The 17,433-nt window shown below is 37.3% G+C and overlaps 1 protein-coding gene across 3 annotated transcripts in view; it reads left to right on the top strand.

Annotated features, from left to right (window-relative positions):
* LOC134668057 (lysine-specific demethylase 3A-like) overlaps positions 1–17,433 on the top strand; it is a 244,360-nt gene that overhangs the window by 212,966 nt on the left and 13,961 nt on the right. For all 3 annotated transcript variants that reach the window (XM_063525506.1, XM_063525505.1, XM_063525507.1), the window contains 2 exons: positions 948–1,428; positions 17,118–17,313. In XM_063525506.1, the coding sequence (XP_063381576.1) occupies positions 948–1,428; positions 17,118–17,313 (677 nt within the window). The remainder of the gene's footprint in view (positions 1–947; positions 1,429–17,117; positions 17,314–17,433) is intronic.

The raw sequence follows: 17,433 nt of genomic DNA, 5'->3' as shown, positions 1-17,433 counted from the left end.
GCCGAGCAGTAACTAATTCCCGGCACGTTATAACCAAGGCCGGTGCACGCTTTTCACCGCCGTGAAAGTGTGTGATGCAATTGATAATAAGCAACCGTCTATCAAGGTAACGGCTCTGCTCGGCCCTTGTTTGTTAGAATCGAGGTCAAACATTGATTGATGCAGATAGCAACTAAGTGGGATGATTGGGAAGTCGAGATACACATACATTTTTACATGCATAGGTAGTTATCTTTTAGTCTTGGTTGAGCAAAAAACTAATTGAAAATGCTGCAGATAAATTTCGAAGTGACAATTGTGTAAGATGACATACAGCTAGAGATCAGCAAAGCTTTTAGGTATCGAAAAAATATGTATGTTAACAAATTAAAATTGATTACTTTTGCTGGGCGAAGGAGGCCTCCTTGAAAGTTTGCCAACGTCTGACTTATTTATTACATTTGTTACATTTCACTTGTTTACATTTACAAAAGGTAGGTATTACCTACTTTAAATAAATCATATTTTTGAGAATGTATTAATGGTGCGTTTGAAGTGCGCCCCATGAATTGTTTCGAGTGATTTATTGAGTGTTCGCACGAGATACGATACATGTTTCTCTCGGGTGGGCGTAATGTGAATGGGCCACGTTGGCGGCAGCCCAAACGTGTTGCCGACGTAAGCGGATGACATTAACAGATGATACGGGATATCAACATCGCGGCAACCACGAGCGATATGCGACCTACAAACTTGATGATACTCCAGTGGCATATGCGGGCATTTGTATTTTTAAATTTAATAAGAAAATAGTTCGTCTTGTTATGTAGTACGGTCATGCTGAGGGATGAACGACAAATTTAATCGCTGAACGATAATGGACTGGCCAAGAAACACACACCATTTCATATTGTCTTCGTTTATTGATGATTCTGTCATGATCTAATCATATGTTTGTTTTGTTACAGGTGCCACCGAGAGTGTAAGTGCGAGTGGTGATGTGGTTCACGTGAGTGAAGAGAAAGAAAAGTGCGCGAAACCCGAGCCCGTAGCTCAGGAGGCTGCCGTGTGCGCGAGTGAAGTGAGTGCAGTGAGTGGAGCCGCGGATGGTGTGGCTAGCGCCGTGGCCTCCGAGGAGGACGACTGTGTGATAGTCAGTGCGCGTGATGGCGACGACAGGTCAGACTCCGGCGTGAGCGGGGTCCGCTCAGGCGGCTCCGCCAGCTCTGTGGAGGACCGGGATTGGCGCGCTATGGCGCACGGGTACGGCGGGCACCCCCCGCCGCCGCTGCTGCACCTGCCGCCGCCGCCGCCGTCCATGTACGCGAGCGAGATCCTGTGGAAGCAGCGGTACCAGCCGCCGCTGCATCCTCCTCTGCACCATGCCATCGCGGAGGACTACCTCGCAGCGGCCACCTACGATAGAGAGAGACACGAAAGACTGTTACGGTGAGTTGATTTATTTTCTGTCTCTTTTGGTAGACTACAAGTATTATATTATCTAAAATCTGCGCATCTCGTTACATGAAGGCATCGTATCTAATGACAATTCGAAGTCGTGTATGTTGTGACCGTGTTAATAAAGACTAGGTTAAATTTTGGACGTCCATTAGAACTTGTTTAACTGAATAAGCGTTATTTCCACAAATATTCTCTCCACATACAAGAGTTTGGGTCCAGAAACGTCTCTCAACTCTGGATGTGCACTAGATTAATTAAAACAGGTTTCAATAATCCAGCACTGGGATCCAGTAACACTAGCTGCCATCCAACCATTGAACTAACTACTAATCAACTCAAAAAGGAATGTCCGTAATAAATCAAATAGTAATCGCTTCGTCCTTGTTCAGCATTAAACCAGATACGGCAATTAGCCGGTAAACTAACGCGAGTAATTGGATGATCTGCTGTTGCATAGGAATGTTACACGGCGATGATTAACGATCATGTGCCTATTGCAGTCAAACCTGCTAAATTGCGGCAACCAGTCATTTAACCGGTTCGTAACAGTTAATTTCATCTTTACGATGTTGTCTATTAAAGTTAACCATTTGCGGCATGCCGTGAAATTGCGAAGGTATGAATTTTAAGCTTGAAAGTCATTAACGCTCATACGAAGTAAATTCAGAAACCGTGAGCAATTGTGTATAATGAGATTAATGAGAATAGATTACGAAAACGCTATTTATGGATAAACTAAACTATAGTGACTTGTGATGATTTGTAAGTGCAACTTTGTCGGTCATTAATAATATTTTTGACTATTTTTATTAGGTATACAAAATATTTCATAACTAGCCAAGGTACACAGCGCCTTATTGAAAACAACCATCAAAGTTTTACCTGTGTAGGTTCAATTTGTTAGTGCGTTCTAAATCTAATTTAAATTAGGCCGCGGCAATGCTGAGTTCCTATTTTAGCGTCCAATGTCTTTTTATGTCTGTGTCTTTTTTTCAATATGTTATATGTTGTGGAGTTAAATAAATTTCTTCCTTTCTAATTGTTAAATCCATAAAAAGCCAGATTTAGGATAGAATAGAATATATTTATTCGTAAGCACAATCGAGACATATTTGACGTATGTTAGGCATCGTTTCACTTTGTAAGAAATAGGTTTTAGTTGTTTGTCCGTTTGACCTTCGCATGCAAACTGACAGACAGAAACATAAGCTGCATTCTCTTTAAAGTAACGGCTTTATGGGATTAGGGCAGGTCACGGCTCTGTTGGTGACCGACGAAGTGACGAATCCTTTCATGTTGTAACTATTTTACGCCTACCTCGGACGGGTTGGTGACATTGAATGACCTTCAATGTAAAAATAATTCCACGGCTTGTGATATTTGTGTAATCTCCAATTTAGTAAACAGAATATATTTTTTTTGTTTACTACCTTCCATTTGTTATGTTACTCTTGCGAGGGGCGCCACTAAAGCAGCTTATAATGTACGGTCATGGAAAAAAACATACTTGAAATACTTTACACTGGTAATGTTACTTATTTTCTGAAAAAATATGAAAATAAAGCTTCATGGCTAATCGCAATTGGGTACTTTCCTGTACTGAAATTAAATTATTTCACGCCGTGCACGAAATTAAGCACCAGATAATTATTAGAAAAACATAGATAGCAGTTATTTTTAAACATAATTTATATTTAATAAATCGGTTGGAAATATAAAAAGTAGGTGAGTTGACTGTGACGTCACTACACAAGTTTTCATATAAATTCCATATTAGCAAATCGTTTTGACAGTTCTAAAAAAGAAGCTGATTTGACTAGTACTCAAGTAGCCAATTACGTCCAGTTCCAGATTTCATATTTGGCAATGATATGGCTAACTAAAGGATCATTCTAGCAAAAGGCATGTAATGGACATAAAATTGTAAGTTGGTCATACATACATTCTGGTTTCGTATATAAAATATAATTTGCGAGCTAACGTAATAGCTTACAGCGTTGCCGATTTGTCGCTGATAACAATTAGGCTCTGGTCTCCTTAACTTGCAGGAGGAGTAGAAAATATTCTGTCACTGTACGGATGACCTATAAACAACATAAACATTATATTTGCTTGATTACTTCGCAATGCTTTTGTTTCCTCGTGCCTCCACGGATCGCGTCGCGTTGCATACGCCATTACAGCTTACTTCATGTTACCGTTGCTTCTTCCGCGGCCCAGTTTCCAGATACCGTGACTCGGATCACTTTCTCCATTGTTCATCTCGACTGAGGCTGTTGCTATGCAAGCACGTAATTAAAGTTAACCTTGTGAACGATTGCTATAGTAGTAGGACAAACGATAAATTGGGGATCAATCGAGTTTAGCATCTTTACGATAATGTAATTCCAACGGTAATTTTTAATGAGTGCTGTTAAGATCTAAATGTAAATAGTTATTTATAGACGCTATGTTGACATGAAATCTCACGTTAAAGCTGAAAGTTATTTTAATGGTAAAGTCGCTATCAACATAAGTCGTATGCGGAGCGTAGGTGTGAGTCTTCTTCTTCGTGGTCGTGACCTCATGTCTGAGGGACGTGACTCCTATGGGTTATTTTTCCTACCACTGCTCTCCAGGCCTCTAGATCTTCGGCCATCTGCATCATTGCCTGGAGTCTGGGTAATATTTTGGACCACATCTGACCATCTACTGGGTGTACGCCCTCTACTCCTTCGTCCGTCGACACTCCCGGTAATAATGCGCCTTTCTAGCGTATACGTACGTAGGTGTGAGTACCTAGGTATATAACGGTTGCGTATGAAGCATAGCTATGGCACCCTGCGTAGTCAACGTGCGTCACCGTGCGTAATCACCTCAAGAAACGACCCCAGGCGCTGGTTGTAATTATGGAGTTGTATGTGAGATGGCATATATGTAACGTTTAACGCAATCTTAGACACCGTTTTTGTATTATTAGTGATAAGGTTCACCTAGGTATAGTTGCTCCCTTTATCGTCCGAGACATGAATGGCCATAATCGGCGCATGGCCATTAGCCAAGCTAATCGAACTAATTAATAACAAGCAGATAAACTTTTGTTTGATAGCAATGTATTATTGACATACCTATCAGTCAAACATATGACATTGGAATTTCTTTTATGTAATTTGTTGTTGTCACAGTCCTTGGGTTATTTATTTTTCAAATCACATGATAATGTAATCGCAGTGTACGTGCTTGTATACAATTAACAAAAATTTTCCATTGTTATCGTCTCGTTTAACCTTGACACCACGGATATGTTTTAAAGCTAAATATAGGTATTAAGAATAAAATTTATTTTGTGTAGGTATCTACACAATCAAAAATAACCTCATTCAAGGTCATTTAACCACGACTTTGTAATTTAAATTAAGCCATTTTCAATGTTGATTAATAAATTAGGTAGGTGCATGGGTGCATACCTAACTGTATAGTTTACAGTTTCATTATTTGCACAATTAAAACTCAAAAGCTCAATATTTAGGTGCACAATCTTACAATTAATAATTGTAAGTGTAATTATAGCTGAGCTTTGAGCTTCAATCAGGTGAACATTTTTCACTCCTCAAACATAAGCAGCTTCAGCTGCTGAAAAGTTCACATGATCTAGGTACTATTAGAATACAATTTGGAAAGTTAGAAATTCCGGAATTCGCAATTCAGAGGAATTTCTACATAGAGTACTAAACTTAAAATACTACCTACGACTTTGTGTTCTTGGAAAAGGCGCATGTAAATAATTTGTAGCAAAAATATACGCAATTCTTTATTTTGAGGTTGTGCAATAAAAAGAATTTGTAAGTATTTGTAATTCTCGAATTATTCAAAGTTTTACGTTGATGGACTAAACGTTAATTACACCCTATGGCGCATAAAATACAAGGAAAGCAGCTCATTCCTAAAAGTCTGAAGTAGGTACCTACGAAATGTATAATAGCACCAATATAAATCCATTCATAATGAATAATGAAACAGCACCAAGCGCGGGTAAATCAACAACAAACCAGACACACTGACGCTATATTGGAATGATTCAATATACTCGTGCCTTACTTGCTGGAACGGATGAAAGTGACATTCGGATGGCAACTGCAGCTGCATTACTATTGACATTACTTACTGGTTGCGGCCTTGAACTTGAATTTCCTTGATAAAATAAGTTACGGATTGAACGTCATAATCGCGCCAGTAACGTGGCGGCGACCGTCACTCATTTTAATTTTCAAGAAAATTGACAAACAGCACCCGCGTCAAGGCCGCAGCAGTGCCAGCAGGAATGTCGCAACAGTAATGCAACTGCAGTTGCCATCCGAACGTCACCTTGACGCCCGAGCCGAGGCGTCACACTTCGTTTTCTATAGAATGATCACCGATCATACATCGTAGAATACGAAGTGTCGGACGATTCGCCTCGGACCCGGACCGTCCTAGCGTGAGTATGTCCTTGATGGGATAGGTATAATATCATTTTTAAAGCAATTTAAACCAATAGCTATTGATCTGTTCAATAGCTAGGTATCTTTTACAGCTATGTATGCACCTGTCGAAGTATTTATTCAATGATTCAATTCATAACATACCTAAGATGAATATGTTTTTCTGTCTCTCTCCTCTATTAAAATAAGATTGTTTACTGGCAACTAACAGGCATTGTAAGCAACTGTTGTATAAACCTAAATTGTTATTATGTTTTGCTTTTCAGTTACCCATGCACCATACAAAACAAATCCTTATTGGATAATTGTCTGATTCATGTCAAACTGTTTACCAATTCAAATATTACAATAGTTTCCTATGAAAGAAAAGCAACAAATTGTGATATAATTTTATTCTAAGATTCGTCTTTCCCCTAACATGACTTTTTCATAAGAAATTGAATATGATTGTTATATATGTTGTCGTATTCCATGACTGCTTTGACACTGTGAAACATGTTTTAATAGGAAATTATACAATTATGAAAAGACTGACCGGGGCAACGACTCAGCGTTCAGCGCGTTAGTGTCTTTTCTGTAAAACAGTACAAAAAGAAAACTTATGTTATGTTACATACGAGTATGTTGCTATTTTTAGTTATTTCTGCCCCTTTTTGGTAATTTTCAATGTGTTAAAACGTTAGAACGCATGCCATTACTCGTATACATACTGTATTATGTAGGCATTACTAAAATAGGTTGGTCTGACGATATGTATTCTGAAACTCTAATTTTGGTCTTTCCCATAGATATAAATCATTGCTCCAGTCCAGGCAATTGGGCTTAGGCGTGTTGCGAAGAAAGCTGACACTTTTGACAATTTACTATGCCTATTATTGAAGAATCGTTTATTTATTGACTTTAACATGAGTGGTATACCTAGATAATTAAGATCTATTAGTAATAAACTAATAAGCCCTGAACTCTTTTTGTTAGTGTAATTACACTAAATGAAAGATTCATTTTCCCAGAAAAGTTCTGGAAATGCATTAATTAAATTCCCTTTTGACTGCATGCCCAGTGAACACTGAACGGATTTGTGGATATGCGTTCATTTTAAATGTCCAGCTCATATTTGTCTGAATGGAATCGCTCCAATTAAAAGTTCCTACTTTTTACAGCGTATACCGCTCAGCACATATCCCCGGGCGGGTTTCCAAATACATACTGCCTGTTTTATGGCTGCGAGATTTCATACATACATAATGAAAGAGTAAATAATAAAGAGATGTCTCGATTCCCGGTAGGATATTTTATACGAAATTGTATATTTTTATAATGAATTTATATTAATTATAAATATTATACATACTAAATTAATATGATTATTGATCCTATAACGAGTGTTTTAATGCACAGCAGTTATAGTAATTATGTATAGTTAAATAGCTGCTTTATTAGTTTATTAAATACGTCACCTCGACTGATATTAGAATTGAGGTCAAATCAAATTCCTTTGTTGTTCAGAGGTGATCGAATTTTTATTTCGCAAGAATAACATTTTCGCAGGTCAGTAATTTGTTCTTAGTTCTTACAAAACAGTTTATCTTTATGTTGACCGTAATTTGCGGTTTTTGAACGTATCCTAGAGGGTTTACGATATGTGTCTGTGTAGATAAAATAATTAAATACGGGAATTTATTTACTTATTTGTAGAGTATTTAAAAAACCTACATTTCCGCATGTTTTCATCAAGTGGCTAAAATCGTAGTGTAGAAAATCGATTCTGAAAATGAGGCCTAAACTAGATTCCAGGTGGTATTTTTTTTAATCGTATGTTATCACAATCGGATTTATACATTAAATGTGATACTAATGTAAATAAGTGACCGACTTGCAGAGCAAAAAATAATTGGGTATGGGCCGTGGCTGTCGTAAGTTTGGAGACTTATGACTCTTATGAGGCAATTATTGACTCCAATAAAAATCATACGTCTGCGATATGGACCTTTTTGCCAACTTAGACGTATTTAATTACGAGTAGATTGAAAAACAATGTTATATTTTAAGTAACCTCAAATATGCAAAATCGTCACTGCCCTTACCTAGTTACCTAGTTACATAGTCTGTCTCTGTACTAATATTAGGAAATTTCAGATTAACTAGAATAGTACATGCAATTTAAGCATTTTGTAACCCTTAAAGTATTATTGGACGTGACCGTTGAGTGGTTAAATTTAAAATATTGCACAGTCGTTATTTTGCAAGCTTATTTACTTACAATCACTAACAAGAGTAGTCCAAATACACAAGTGGCGGCAGAGACTTTTTTGAACAGGTATTTAGCTTTTTTACTACTTATTAATATTATGTACTAGCGACCAGCTCCGGCTTCGCACGGGTTAACAAATTATACACCTAAACCTTCCTCAAGAATCACTCTATTGATAGGTGAAAAACCGCATGAAAATCTGTTCAGTAGGTTTTGAGTTTATCGCGAACAAACACACAAACAGACAGCCACGGCGGGGGACTTTGTTTTAGGCACGTATTTAACCGGTCAACTAATTAATCGAATTTGAGTAGTTTAAAAAAATAGAAATGGGTACTAAAATTAATAGGTTAGCAACAAAAAGAGAGCCTTAAAATATATCAATATGAGAAACATTTTAATGCCGTTACAGCTATTGTTTATTTTTAGGCAGGTACCAAATATTTATTTGGCAACTGAAATATTATATTGGAGACAATTTCCGAAGCACATCTTTAAAAGAAAATGGCTGTCTATTATTTAAAAAAAAAGGTCTTTTAAAATATTTTGTTTGGTCACTACACTACACGGTCAACCTAACACGCTCCTCCTCGCTTTGCTCGTCGTTGCACCTATCTTTTGACTCTTGCAGAACACCATAATAACTATTGAAATTAGTATAAAAAAATTTAAAAACCTAATGGTATAATGGCCATTAGGTGTGCCATGATTACGAATTTCGACTGTAAGTATAGGTACTGACCATTGGTAAATTAATTATAGGTATTGTTGGATTAGGAAATTTGTCAATTTAAAAAACTAGGTATGCATGTGCTTAAATTATTTGAAAATGGAGTATTTAAATCTTATGTTTATAGGTATATTAGGTATTCTGGATACGTACTATATCCTCCTCCTTGAATCGTATTCCTCATAGCTGAGGGTCGTGACCTCTATAAATTACTTTTCGAACGATTGCTTTCCACGTGTTTCGGTCTTCGGCAGTATGAATGGCCTCGTGAACTTTCTTGCCGGAGTTATCACTGATTTGATCAGTCCATCGCATAGGACTTCTTCCTCTTCGATATCCCTCTTTTTTTCCTGTCACCAGCATTTTCTCCAGAGTGTCGTGTCTTCTGGCTATGTGACCGAAGAAGTCAAAGATTCTGCGTAGACAGATCGTCGATAGTCTCAGGGTGATTCCCACTTCGCGTAGGATAGACACATTCGTACGGCGGGCTGTCCAAGGAACGCGTAACATTCTCCTCCAGCACCACATTTCGAATGCGTCAATCCGTACGCGGTCAGCTTTTTTGAGGGTCCAAGTTTCAGCCCCATAGAGGAAGATTGAGAACACCAGTGTCCTCACCAGCCCAACCTTTGTCTTCAGAGAGATTGCCCTGTCTGACCAGATCTTAGTCAGCCTTGTCATCGCGCCTTTTGCCATCCCAATTCGCTTCCGCACGTCTAGTTCGCATGATTCATTGTTGCATATTGTGGAGCCCAGGTATACAAAGTTGTCCACGTATTGGAGGTCGAGTGACCCGTCGAGCTCTAGCAACTTGGCGCGGTCAACCACCATTACTTTGGTCTTTGATTTGTTGATGGAGAGCCCAAGTTCCTCGCTTACTCTTTCCATGCGTTCCAGTAGCAAACCCATTTCCGCTTCATCGGCTGCGACGAGGGTGGTGTCGTCGGCGTAGCGCAAATTGGTGATTTTAACACCACCGATGGAGACTCCGCCCTCCCAGTTTTCAAGAGTGCGTCGCATGATGTATTCCCCGTAGGCGTTGAAGAGAATGGGGGACAGAATACACCCCTGTCGCACTCCTTTTCCGAACTTAAAGGGCCTTGAGAGGGTTTTGTCTACCCTAACGACTCCACGGTTGTTGTTGTATAAGGATCGGAGAAGCGAGATTAAGTGCTGAGGTACGCCTAAATCGGAGAGCACAGTCCACAAGCTGTTCCAGTTAACGCAATCGAACGCCTTGCTGTAGTCGATAAAACAGAGGACCAAAGGAGCGTTGTATTCATAAGATTTTTCAATGAGCTGTCTGATGTTTAGTATTTGTTCCCTTGTGCCCTTCCCCTTTACAAATCCAGCTTGCTCTGGAGGAATTTGCCAATCGATGAAATGGCGAATCCTGTTGTTTAGGATGTGCAGAAGAATTTTGCTTGCATGGGACGTACTATATAAACAACCAAATTTTATGATCTCTTTACAATATTAGTTGGCAACTTATTATTTTAGACGCCAACCTATCAATCCAAGTTCCCTATAATTTTTTTGGGTGGCTTGATTTTGCTGCCAGTTTTTTTAATAATATGATGCTTAAATTTGAGGCTAATATAAATTTATTGGCGCTAAAATATTAATGCACAGCCAAATTATATTATTATATGCCCAGTGACAGTTCCTGTTTAATATTTTAGTTGCCCGGTTAATAATAAGCCTTTGTTTTATAAGGTATAGTGATAGTTAGTGATTTACTATAGGTGAGTGGGTCATTTCCAAGTTCGTTGAATGCCCTTAACAAGAAGTAGGTAGACATAGTTTTAAGTAATGGTCTGTATTAATTTACTTGCATTATTACTTTTATTTTTCATAATGTTCACTTGAAATATGCTATTGGCGCAGCAAAAAATCTTGATAAAATTTGCACGTAATAGGTACAGGTACGTAACGTATGCAGGTAAAGTTGCATTCTGACCCAGAGTTATGGTACCTGCAATAATATGTTACTCTTTGACGGCCGCAACAATATGTGACACGCTCTTATGGCAATACAAATAAGATCGTGTCAGATATTATTGCGGCGTTCGTTATGTAACATATTATTGCGGGTGACTGTACTATCAAGTGAGTTAACTGGGGACGGAGGGGTAACTTTAGATAATATTTTTTACTATGAACTAATCTAGCCAGTTGAAAATTTTAAGATACTGGCGTTACTGCTAAATCTTTATTCAATTTTAAAGATTTTAAAACTACACTGCTGTCGACGTTCATAATATTGGGGAATATTTCCTTTGTTTAATTTTACTCCTACTGCCACAGAATAAATAATAGTACTAAGTACAGAAGACTCACTCTCTAACAAAACGCGTCTGTCCGAACGGATGTACTTTTAGCTACCTGTAGCAAAGCGACGAAATCGCGGAGTGAGCCACGCCTGCTACTGCCAAGTGGCGTAACTGGGGAGTAACCCCACTCGACGGTGGAGACACACCACATGCAACAAACTCAACACAATGACGTGTGTAGACATCAAACTGTCAGCGTCATTTTAAATTTGGAATTCTTTTCCTGCTTTCATGTTATTGTTACCTGTTTATGTAATTTCATTTTGACCACACCAGCTCGGAAAGGCTTACTTTGCACTTCAAAAATTGATAGCAAAGTTGCATTTTGTTCACATGTGAGGCAAAGTAATCAAATGCAAATGTTGAGTTGTTTTATTATGTTTCCTGGTAGAATTGACTTTTAAATGATGATTTCGGATGATAAATATTTAATAACATTCATTTGGATTTGATTTGGTTTGATTTTGTTTGATATTTTACATTTAATATTTGCTTCGGGTTGGTGTGGTGAAAAATTTTGTGTTTCACTTGGGGGCAAATTTTCTTAACCCTCGTGATCTGAAACCCTCGCAATGCTCAAGATTCCATTCACGAACCACTCGCTACGCCTTTGGTTCAATTTTGTAATCTTTCGCTTGCTCGGGTATCAATATTAGCACGAGCGGTTAAACAACAACTAACCCATTCGTTTCTTTCGTTTTTCTCCAAATATCAACACCTGTTACGTTTTACTGGTTATTTTAATATGTATTTCGTTTTAGTACATTTGTTTTTAAATTATATAACTATTCAATTACATTAGTTTGCATATTGTTACGCTAAAGTCACGAATAATTAAGAATAAGTAGTTGCAATAAAGCAGTATTTCCATTACATTCTTACTAATGAAGTACATATGACTGTATGACGAATGTTTTCTTATTTTAATAAAAAAATATTGTGTCAACCTTGGCTACCCTTGAAATACTAATCTGATATTGTCCATTCATAGTCTATATCGAAAATAATAAAAATATTCCATTAGTTAGTTCCAAAGGTGCGACTGGAAGAAATATTATGCGTATATCTGCATAAAGTACTCATATACTTGTTATGTTTTATATCGATGCGTCTATCACAATTTGGTTAATATCGATTTCTAAAGTTTTTCATTTATAAAGTCTGTCACAATCGGAGCGATAATTTATACCGTAAGATACCCAAAGATACCGACAGATATAGTATAATTAGCTAAGCACCACACACGACAACGATACTTAAATATCTCTCTCTGTCTAGCGCCTACATTGCGAAAGAGACGAATTTTACCAAAATATATCGTATATACCCGAGCTATAACATCTTAAGATACCTTAAGATGCCTTTCTAAGATATCGTAATTATTATATTCAGATATTTATTTCAACGCTAAGCAGTTGCACCGCCCACAATCTCTCTGCTTTGCCTTAAGGTAGACTAGTAGAGAATGCTTTTGGCATTAAGTCTGCCTTTTGTACGATAAGTTTTTCTTTTGTGCAATAAAGTTTAAATAAACAAATTCTATATCAGGAACAGGTCAGTCAGATCAGGTCTTACTTTTATTGTTCCTTTCTTTGTAACAAAGCGTCTGTTATTTAATTTTAATAGACTGTAACGTTCGCTTGCAAAACTGCCACAAGCCACAATATTGTTTTTATAGTGATTATGTAATGTCATATAATATAATATTTACTTTCTCTGGTATATATTATACCTACTCGTAAATAACATCCAAGACGACGGCGACGGTCGGCTTAGGAACACTCAAGAAAATGTACGCTACAGTCGGTTGTTCGTGTCCTATAATAGGCATTGAGCTTTCAACTGTACTGATGACTGAATGAATGTGTGCTAATGCTACACGCCGAAACCAAAAAAACTGTTTTGTGTTCTAAAATTTTGGGTGTAGAATATTGCTAGCTATAACGATAGTAACTTTCCAAACAAACGTAGTATCTACTCTTAAATAAAACCATAATAAGATTTATATCCGGCTGAACATGATCATACCTAAATATCATAATAATCACAATGTCAACTGACCTACTTTAGTTAAAGTGTACTGCGTACTTAATAAAAATACATTCATTTCATATGTGCCAATTACATTGATATTCTGAGAAGTTTCCCAAAACTATACAATACTTATTTTTTATTAGCGTATGTGTGTGCCCCACTGCTGGGCAAAGTCCTCCCTTCTCCCTTTCCAATCCTCCCTGTGCTGAGCAAGATCCCGCCAATACCGATGGAAAGCATCCAGGTCGTCCCGCCATCTCTTTCTCGGTCTGTCTCTGCCTCGACTATTACCTGGGGATGCCAGCTAGTGGGGATTTTTAGACAATACACGTTTTATTATTATTGATCTTTCTCTTTATAGAAATCGAAACTATCTAAGCCAGACCTAACCGGTTAAACGTCTCATTGTGGTGTTTTATTATTATGGACCTAATTCCAGTGAAGGCCATTGCCTTAATGGCTACCCAATAATGTGACCCAGTTGCCGCCGTTGCCGGCTTATGACTATTGTAGAAAAAAAAGTTTTTGTAAACATGTTTTCAATTGACGCTTTTATGGCTGAACCAATCACAATGCCGCTTGTAAGCACTTGTAGGGCTGTATACCAACCGGCATGGTAATTATTGAAAGATTAAGAAAGAGCTAATGATAAGCAATATGGTGTTTTTTACATGGTCCGCTTTCGTGGTCCAGTCTGCTGCCAGTTAACTGTTTATCGGATTGAGATTATAAATAACATCCGGCAAATGTTGAAACACCTGTGACCGGCTAGCCTATATGTCTTCAATGGATACCTTGACTATCCGGGGTTCCGCGTTTCGCACATCAGACCGTGAATTATGGCCTGTTTTTGAACTGTTATTACATTGATTAGAGTTAAGTGCGAGTACATACATTTGCTACTAAACGCAAGTAGCAACTGTATGAACTCGCATTTAACACTAATTTATGTGTAAACAAATCCTTACTCTCTTAAGCCCGTCACAGACGGAGCGATAATATATCGGTAGATACCGTAAGATTCCGACAGATATCTTAGAGAATCGCTAAGCACCACACACGCCGCAACGATACCAAAATATATATCGGTCTCTGTTTAGCACCTACATTGTGCGAGAAACGAAATATACAAAAATATATCGTAATATACCAAGCTTTAAGGAAGTGTGAATGAGCCTGAAAGAATAATATTATATAAAAAAACGGAGATATTAAATGAGTAAATACAGTGGAACCTGGATAATTGCAATCTCAAGGGACCGGCCATTTTTTGTCAATTATCCAGGTTTTTCATTTAAGCAGGTCGCGTCAATTAACGAGGTTCAAAAAATCGTCGTGTCAATTATAGAGGTTCTCATTAATAGAGGTTGCGTTCTGACAAATTTCTTTTATGGAGGTGCAAATAACCTTTGAAAGTAGATTTACACGCTTACGTTCTGGGTTTTTGGTCTATATATTGCTTATGTCTATACTTGTACTTTTACACTACATTAATTACTACTTTATTTTCTTATTAATCATTTGGGTTAAAAAAATCCCTTGAATTGTAAAAGAAAATTTTATTAGAATGTAAAAAGCATACTTTGTTTTTGATTTAATCAAAAGTATTTCACCTACTACAGGCAGTGATAGATACCCAATAAATAAGTTGAATTCGGGATGAAGATATAAATAAAATGATCATTGCTATTAAAATATTGTTTCTGCTGTCTACAACTACATTATTTCAATTACAGAGGTAATAAAGTAAGCCTCGTTTCAATAATGGAGGTAAAAAGAACAACAAAAATAAAGGTTTTTTTTAGCACAGTGTCAATTATAGAGGTCTTAGTTGCGATGTGGTCAATTACAGAGGCAAAATTACGAAAAGCGCTAAAATCTAAATTGCAATTATAGAGGTTCCAAAATTTCAATTATAGAGGCCTTTTGGTCTCAAGGGACCGGGACCGGACTTTTGGTTGCAATTATTGAGGTTTTCCATTTATCCAGGTGCCAATTAACCAGGTTTCACTGTATAAATAATAATTGTAGTTCATAATAATAAAAACTGTATTTATTTAATAAACTACAGAGACAAATCTCACATTGTAATTTATTAACTGACGTGTAAAATTTGTACAATTTTATCAATAAATGTATCTTATCTTATCTTTATAACATCTTAAGGTATCCTAAGATGCCTTGCGATAAGATATCGTAAGATACCAAAATATATATTACAGCTTCGTGTGTTGACTCTGTCAAATAGTACTTAAAAGATATCGTAAGACGCCGTATCTTATGGTAAAAAAATATCGCTCTGTCCGTGACGGGCTTTAGTGCACTGTACGGTAGATCCGGATATTATTTGTATTTTCTAGTGGTCATGACGTATCAGAATATTTGGAATTGCTTAAGTACCTTTTCAAGGTTAGTTTGCCGCCAACAGTGTCAAAATAAACTCCTACGCGCGAAGTGAGCCATTGACGTCATTCACGCGAGTTTATCTTATTTATTAGTTTGCCATGCTCATTTCTCACGACACGGAGACTCAGTCGGTGAGTTTGAAAGTCGCTTACCAGTGAGTAAACAAGTCGTGTATAAACGTTTTAAGCTGTTTATGGCGCCCGGTAGGTGTTTCAAAAAAGTTTTATGCTGTCAAAAGATTCGAATAGTCTATGGTCTGAGCTTTATGTCAGATGATTGTCAAAAGTCACTAAATTAATGGATAGTTTAAATTAACTATGCCGAGTCGAGGATTATTGCAAAAACGTAGTAATTAACCTTACTTATCAAAGAATGAGAAAGTACTTAAATTACATCACGTTTGCATGAATGTATTTACGTGCTTTTAATAAAAATAACAATTCTGCCATTACGATAACCATTAACAAAAGTGAAAAGTAAGTGCATCGTTAGATAAGCTTACGTGATTGTGGCTGCGTACAGCGTTAATTGGTAAATGAATAACGGAAATGCTATTTTTACCGAGTAAGTAGGTATCATGCAATCATTACTGGCCATAATCGTTACGGTAATGGCGCAAGGTTCGCGCGATTTAATTACTTTGGAATGTAATTTGCGTAGTAAGTAGATAAACAAACAAGACAAATTTAATATGAACGAAAATATGGATACATTGATACGGTGAAAGCTTAGTAATAAAATAATCATGATGGAAAGTGCTATTGTTTATTCAACAAGCAAGACGTTATAAAAGCGAACGCGGGTACGGTTTCTTTATAAGAAAACCGTCTCCTGTTTCAAAGTCTGTTAAATATGTAGCCTGTAGCAGCAATGTGATTTGACAAATTATTTCCTTGCAGAAAACTGAAACGTCATCTGTCTTCTTTATACGTTTATAAGATAGTGGTGGTCTCAAAAACAGCTTCGTCATTTAAACCGATTTGACCTTGACCTAGTTACGCGGACCAGACGCTCGCGCCAAGTGGCTCGAGTCATTGTCATCGCAATAAGCAAATTGGAAACAATCATTACCAATCTGTACATCATTCGTTTATATAATAACCAATAAAGCATGTTCCGTATTTTTTCTTATGAGGTCGCTTAGAGGGTAAACCGGTTTGGAATATTTTCATTTACTTAAATGAACTCAAATCGGTAGAAAATAAACATCGGAAGTCATTGGAAGGTCAGGAATGCTGTTTAGCATTTCATATTTATTCATAACAACCAGCGCCTTGTGCAAGTTTAACAACCATATTGTGTAAACTATGACTTCATCGCAACCTTAGTGCCGTGTTCGACATGCCATTTATGTACATAGATTGTCGCAGAACCTGACACGTGTAATTTATAGTTGTTTATTTAAGTATTCTTTACAGTCTAAACTAAAGTGTCTTGACTAAATATTCTTTCTTTGGTTACAGAGAACGAAGGGATCAGGAACGAGAGCTGTTGGAAAAGCAGCAGAAAGAAAAGGAGAGAGAACGGATAGAACGCGAGAGAGAAAGGGAAAGAGAAAAGCAAGAGAGAGAAGAAAAGGAAAGGAGAGATCAAGAGAATGCCGCCTCGAAACTCGTGTCGAGGCACTTCGAGGAATCTCTGAGGCTAGCCAATCAAAAGGTTTTTATCATTAAGTACCTATTTATCGCCGTCTTATCGGCCTCTACGTTCAAACCTTGTTTACAATCTACGATTTCACGCGAACGTAATTCGAGATGACGCAACCTGAGTGCGTAACTT

The sequence above is a fragment of the Cydia fagiglandana genome, chromosome 10 (assembly GCF_963556715.1).
Source record: "Cydia fagiglandana chromosome 10, ilCydFagi1.1, whole genome shotgun sequence".
Taxonomy (NCBI): domain Eukaryota; kingdom Metazoa; phylum Arthropoda; class Insecta; order Lepidoptera; family Tortricidae; genus Cydia; species Cydia fagiglandana.
The sequence above is the reverse complement of the archived record's forward strand: the minus strand, read 5'-3'. Positions and strand labels throughout refer to the sequence as shown.